The sequence below is a fragment of the Benincasa hispida genome, chromosome 11, assembly GCF_027475165.1.
Source record: "Benincasa hispida cultivar pf3 chromosome 11, pf3_genome.v1.1, whole genome shotgun sequence".
Taxonomy (NCBI): domain Eukaryota; kingdom Viridiplantae; phylum Streptophyta; class Magnoliopsida; order Cucurbitales; family Cucurbitaceae; genus Benincasa; species Benincasa hispida.
The window spans coordinates 51,989,445-51,996,780 of NC_143488.1; the positions used below are offsets into that span (position 1 = coordinate 51,989,445).

Here is a 7,336-nt window from a genome sequence, read left to right on the forward strand (position 1 = left end):
TCAATAACTTTTTTGTTCCAAATAGAATACATTTAATTTTACAAACTGCAAGTTTTAGAACATACAACCCAACAAACTTCCACTTGGACTAAAAACTCCATTGAGTTTACATATATAAAAATATATACAATGTTGAGTATAAGAAAATGAATACAATAAACTAGGGCATCAAATACCTAGGAATTACGGGTATCAAATGTTAATTAATTAAATCGTTTAATTAAGTATTTGGAATTAATTTTATTAAAATTTTATTATTGGAATTGATTTTTCTGGTTAAAACTAATTTTATAAATTCTCTAATTTTTTAAATTCGATTGATTTTAGATTAAAAGTTGTTTAAATTTGAAATTTGGATTTTAAATTTTGAAAATTTATTTTTAAACAATTAAGAAACCATAGTGGGTTTCTCCCACTTTGGACATTAAAATTCCACTATAAACCAAATTGTTTTTTTGTCAATTTTTAAAACAATTTGATTACATGCAATGTTTTAGAACAAAACACAGCTAGTTCGGTTTAAAGCTGGACATGCAATTGAATTTTTTTTAATTCTTTGAGTGAGGAAAGAGTTCTACATCTCTTTGACACAAAACCATAAAAACTCTCCTTTTTCCTAAATATTCAACTCATTTTAGAATTCACCTTCCAATCTAAGATCTTATAGAATAGTAAGAAAGATCAAGTGGTTGTCTTCAAAGATTGAAGTGAAGATTCAAGCTAGATTTGAAGATTTGAGGAGTTTTTCAAAGGTATAACTTCAAAATCCTATTTCTCTTATTGAACATGCTTGCTTGCTTACTTAAATTGATGGAATTAGAGTGCTTACGATCCTAATTTCTTCTGCACGTTGAATGTCAACATCATCATAGGAAAGATCGAAAAAATATTGGCGAAAGTAGATAATTTTATGTTTTCCACAGACATCATAATTTTAGATTTCACAGTTGGTAAAGAAGTACCAATAATTTTAGGACGACCGTTATTAGCAATAAGAAGAACTCTAATTGATGTGCAAAAAGGAGAACTGACTATGTAAGTTAATGATCAGAAAATCACCTTTAATAAAAGCATTAAAATTTTCTAGAGATATGGATGAGTGTTCATTTATTGAAATATTTATGTTCTTCTTTTTAATATGCAAGATTTAGTAGTTAGAGAAGTTCAGGAAGCAGTTCCTAAAGAAATTGAAGAGAAGATAGAGTAGGTCGTTGTGGTAGCATTAATTGCTAACATAGCAGCACAACACGAAGTATCAAAACCACTAAAGCCCCCAATAATTGAACCTCTTGAGATCGAGTTAAAATTACTACTATTGCAATTAAAATATGTGTATCTTGGTCAGAGCAACACATTGTAGGTAATTATTGTTGCAAAATTGGTAGAGCATAATGAGCAATTATTGCTGCAAATTCTAGGAAGGCATAAGCAAGCAATTGGATGGACAATCACTAACATTAGAGGAATTAGCCCTATAGTTTGCATGCATTCTATCAACCTAGAAAAAGGAGTACAGAACTCAGTTGAAACTCAAAGGCGATTAAATCCGAATATGAAAGAGGTTGTGCATAAAAAAAAATCATCAAATGGTTAGATGTCGGAGTAATCTACCCCATATGTGGATGTAAGCCCTAAAGCATTGTAGTTATATGTTATTTGAAATAATAATTTATTAATTTTTATTGTAATAATCCATTAAAGAAAGATCCAAGGTTATTTTATGTAATTTAAACATGCATATGGTTGACATACAGGTGAATCATATTTAAGTAATAACCTAAATGGTCTGTAGTAGATGGATAAAGTTGGGTGTCTTATCCTTGTGACACTTTGGATACGACGCACTTTGTAATTGTTACAAAATTTGTAAAAGTGTTACAAACGATTTGATCATAATTGTTCATGTGGAGACATGTGAGTAAGAATATCCTATACAAAGAGTTTGTATAAGACCAGACTGCGAAATGATTAATCTCTCTTTGTAACACTATTGATTGAATAGATTAACATTTCATAGGATGACCATATATAACTCAACCTCAATCCCAAGTGAGTTATGAACTCCTATCTATGAGGACAGTTCTTTGATCTGTATGGTGAGAGTTGCCAAATTCGTCAACTCAATATACATACCATTTTGGCGATATGTCAGAGTAGATAGTTGGCAACATAGCTACACAAGATGGAATTCACTCCTTTTCCTTTTTAAGGTAAGTAGATGAATTGCACCCTTAAGTGCTGAGTTCGAGTCTTGAATAATGGGGCCCCTCCCTCTCACTGGCTCGAAAGGGTTTAGTTTGTGATAGGACCATAAACAGGTTGTTCATTAGAGAATTAGTGAGAAGGAGTTAGATGTAATCACAGTACAACTATGGGTCTTTAGTGGAGTGAACTACAGTTAATGAATGTTGATTAATTAATTAATCTCGTATTATTAGAGTTTTTAATCTACAGGTTGATAAGTTCCCCCTGCTAGCTCATTAAGGATTAATCAAGAATCAATCTAATTTAGCTTAATTTGAATTGTTCGAGTTAAATAAAGAAATTAATTGTATAAGATAAAATTAATATAATGTATGTAGATGCATTATAATATAAAGTTTCTTTTGAGTAAGGTTTAAAATTACACTTTATTTCATGAGAGAGATAAATATTTGAATAAGATTCAAATATTATTTATATGAATGAGATTCATATAAAACTACAAGTTAAAATTAATATGAATATGGTATTAAAGCAGAGTAAATAAATTTATTGTATCATTTATTAACCAAAAAGGCTTATAAATAGGCATAATTATAACAATGACTAACTATTTAACTACCCGTATAACAAAACTTATAACAAAATATAAACTAATTTCTAATACTCTCCCTCAAGATGGTGTGGTTATATCAAGAATACCCATCTTGGATAGTAAGGAGAAAAACAAAGTTCTGGGCAAAGCCTTGGTGAAGATATTAGCAAGCTGCAAGTGAGACCGGATGGGAAGAAGTTTGACATTGCCACGAACAATGTGATCTCGAAAAAAATGGCAATCAATTTCAATGTGCTTCGTCCTTTCATGAAAAACCAGATTTTCAGCAATATGGATAGCAGCCTCATTATCACAGTAGATTAAAAAGGGATGAATAAGAGGTACCGAAAGCTCATGAAGAAGTTGTTCAACCCATAGCAATTCACTTGTAGTAGTAGTTAAAGGTCGGTATTCAGCTTCGGAAGAAGAACGAGATACCGTAGACTGCTTCTTAGCCTTCCAACTAATTACGGAATCACCTAAGAAGATGCAGAAATCGGTTATAGACTTCCTTGAATCAGGACAAAATCTCCAATCAGCATCACAATACACCTTTAATTGGAATGTGTGGACAGGTTGTAGCATAATACCTTGGCCCGGAGAAGCTTTCAAATACTTAAGTAAGGACATGACAGCATCAAAATGAGGCTATCTAGGTTGAGCAACAAACTGACTGAGCTTATGGACAGCAAAAGCTATGTCGGGCCGAGAAATAGTCAAGTATAGCAGTCTTCCAATGAGTCTCCGATACAATGTTGCATCAGGAAGGAGGATACCAACATCAAATTGGAGCTTTAAAGCCGGATCAAGAGGTAGAGGAGCCAGTTTACAAGCCAACAAACCATGATCTTCTAGGAGTTGCAATGTATAATTCCGTTGTGATAGAAGAATACCCTGAGACGATCTTGCAATTTCAAGGCCCAAGAAATACCGAAGAGACCTTAAGTCTTTGAGCTTGAAGGCCTCGTGCATATGATCTTTAATCTCATGTAGTACAGGTAAAGAAGCACCGGTAATGACTATGTCATCAACATAAACAAGCAAAGTAACAAAGGATTGAGCAAAACCTCGAGTGAATAAGGAGTAATCGGACATGGACTGAGAAAATCCCAAGTAAAGAAGTGCCTTTGAGAACTTGTCAAACCATTGGCGTGATGCTTTCTTAAGGCCATATATGGATTTATGCAAGTGACAAACAAGATGCTCCCCCTGTTTGTGAACAACATTGTGCTTGTAACCCAAGGGAAGATCCATGTATACCTCTTCAACTAGATTACCATGTAAGAAAGAATTATTAACATCTAGTTGAAGTAGAGACCAACCTTTTGAGACCGCAAGAGTAAGAAGTACTTTGACTGTAACAAGCTTGGCAACAGGAGAAAATGTCTCAATGTAGTCGAGGCCTTCTTGCTGCATGTATCCCTTGGCTACTAACCGTGCCTTGTAGCAGTCAATGGTCCCATCTGCACAATACTTGATTTTGTATATCCATTTGCATCCAATAGAGTGTTGGCCTTGAGGTAAGGGCACAACAGACCAAGTACGGTTGGTTTCCATTGCTAGAAGTTCATCGTGCATAGCTTGGCGCCAATGTTCATGAGGGACAGCCTGGTGATAAAACTGAGGCTCATATGTGGCTGAGATATTGAGGGCAAACATCTTGTAGATAGGATTCAGTCTGTCATAAGACAAAACAGCTTGCAAAGGATACTTAGTAACTGTTTGCTGAGAATGATTGTGTAAAAAAGGGTTGCAATGATAGTCCCTGAGATATGAGGATGGTTTAGTCGTCCTTGTAGAGTTGCAACAGTGAGAAGAATTGTCAAGTAAAGACAAATGGGGCTGATCAGTGACTGTAGCATCATCATCAGCAGGTGCAAAGGAAACAAAGGGACCAGTAGGTTGAGAAACGTCATGTGAAGTAGGCTGGTCAGAAAGCTTAGGAGTAGCAAAAGCAGATGATGAAGAGGCTTCACTGTTGGATAAATCACCTGAAAATGGAAGTGATAATGGTAAAACTAGATCAGAAAAAGGGTCAAGTACCTCTGCTTGAGACTGATTTGATGAAAAGGGAATATGTCTTCATGAAACACGACATCCCTTGAAATAAAGAATTGTTTCTTCTCAATGTCATATAAGCGATAACCCTTGATGCCAGTGGGATATCCCAAAAAAACAGAGGCAATGGCCCGAGGCTGAAACTTGGTCCTGTGAGAAGGTAAAGTAGAGGCAAAACAAAGACAACCAAAAGTTCGTAGTGAAGTATAGTTAGCATGTTCAACAGTCAAACGATAGTAAGGTGTTTGACAAGACAAGATATGAGATGGAATGCGGTTGATTAAATAAGATGCGGTCAATATGCACTCTCCCCAAAACAAGATATGTAACCTAGCTTGAAATAACAGAGATCGTGCGACATTTAACAAATGTTGATGTTTTCTTTCTACTACCAAATTTTGTTGAGGTCGTTCAACACAAGAAAACTGATGGAGAACACATTTGGCAGGAAAAAAATCAGTAAAGGCCAGTTCTGGTGCATTATCCGATCGAAAAGCTTTTATGGAAAAACCATATTGAGTTTCAATCAACTAAAAGAAGCCAGGGACAATAGTAATAGCTTCACTTTTGTTCCTCATCAAGAAAACCCAAGTGTACCGAGAATAATCATCAACTAGTGTTAAAAAGTAACGATATCCAGCATGAGTAGGTTCATTGTAAGGGCCCCAAATGTCACAATGTATAAGATCAAAAGCATGAGCAGCAAGTCTATTATGGCTTTGAAAAGGCAGTCGTTTTTGTTTTACTAGAGGACAAATCATGCATTTATTACAAGTACTATCCATGTCTACATGTAAAATGTCTTTTAGGAAACTAAGATGTTTATATGATGGATGTCCAAGCCGATTATGCAAAGTAGAAGCAGAGAATGTAGTAGTGGAAGAACAAACAAGTTCTGTAGTATGTGAAAATGAATGTAAGGACTTATCAACTGATGCTTGCAACAAGTATAATCCATTCCATTTGTTAGCCTTGCCAATCGTCTTCAAAGAGTATTTGTCCTGAATGAGGCAAAAATCACTAAAAAAAGTGACCATGACGGGTAGATAGGAAGTTAAAGAGCTTATGGAAATTAAGTTGAAACAGAAATCTGATATATATAGCACATTCTGTAGCATGATATCTGTACTGATTTGAATATCCCCAACAAATTCAACCAGAAGCTGAGACTGATTAGGCAAAGTAACAGTTGTCGGTTTAATTTGTCTTAGAGTAGTGAATAAGACCTTATTATGACAGATATGAACTAATGCACCAGAATCAAGTATCCACTGATCAAAAGATATATCAGAAAGGGAACAAATACCTGCAACGTGAGCTGTAGGAGTGATAGAATCTGCCTTATTGGACGTTGCTGCTATGGTGGCTGTTTTGGAATTGTTGAGATGGGACTAGAGCATAGCCAATAAGCCTTGGCATTGTTCAGATGTTAAAGAGGATGAAGAATCAGAATGATCTGCTCTTGCTGATTCGGGAGGTTTGTAAAGCTTGTGCCCTGGTGGATATCCATGGAGTTTGTAACAACGATCAACAATATGCCTTTGAATGTTACAGTGGGTGCAGATCGGTCTATCCTTCTTCTTGTTTTGATTGGTGTTACGAGAATAGCTTGGAGCAGTCTGGTGGGAAGCAGAAGAACCATTTTTCACAAGGAGGGCTGTGGCATTAGATGAAGATATCGCATTGCCAAAGGATGAAGAATAAGCTTTCTGGTCAATCTCCTATGCAACTAGAGAGAAGGCCCGATTGATTGATGATTCTGGTTCCATTAGTAACAACTGAGATCTGATAGGAGCAGATGAATCGTTTAAACCCATGAGAAAAGCCATAACATACTCTTTTTGGAAGTAAGTCTGTAGGTTCTTGACACCACCACAAGTGCATTTTCCACAAGAACAAGATGGGCGGTAGGAGATGAGTTCATTCCACAACGTTTTCAACTTGGCATAGTATATGGTAACAGAATCTTAATTTTGGGATAAGTTGGAAATTTCACGGCGTAGTTGGAAGACTCTTGGTCGATTTTTACGCTGGCACCGTTCTTGCAGATAAGCCCAAATTTCTTCAGTGGAATCGGAGAAGTTGATGCTAGCAGAAATCTCTTTGGAAAGAAAGTTAAGAATCCATGCAGTGACAATGCCATTACATATGATCCAAGAACTGAGTAACTCATCGGAAGGTCGAGGGATTTCACCATTGATGAAGCCGAGTTTATTCTTGACATTGAGTCCAATCTTCATCGCCTAACTCCACGAGTCGTAACTCGATTCCGTAAGAAGATTGGAAACGAGCACAAGGCTGGTGCTGTCTGAGGGATGAAGAAAATAAAGGTTATGATATTGTTAAAGAATAGAAGATGGGGAAGCTCGAACATTCTCCATGGAGTTGGAGTTTCCGGATGAGGTTGGGTCGTCAGATCTGGTTACGATCATCGTTTCAGATAAAGAAAGGGAACGAAAAATCGGCACTCACCGGTGGCGC

At 36.0% G+C, this 7,336-nt stretch overlaps 1 protein-coding gene across 1 annotated transcript; it reads right to left on the bottom strand.

Annotated features, from left to right (window-relative positions):
* Positions 1-3,445: 3,445 nt before the first annotated feature.
* LOC150032718 (uncharacterized) lies at positions 3,446-7,095 on the bottom strand. The gene is made up of 4 exons (XM_090307000.1): positions 6,885-7,095; positions 5,453-6,221; positions 4,944-5,005; positions 3,446-4,788 (listed from the first exon to the last, which is right to left on the bottom strand). Exons 1-4 carry the CDS (start codon positions 7,093-7,095, stop codon positions 3,446-3,448), a joined length of 2,385 nt encoding a protein of 794 aa, XP_090163126.1.
* Between the last annotated feature and the right edge of the window lie 241 nt (positions 7,096-7,336).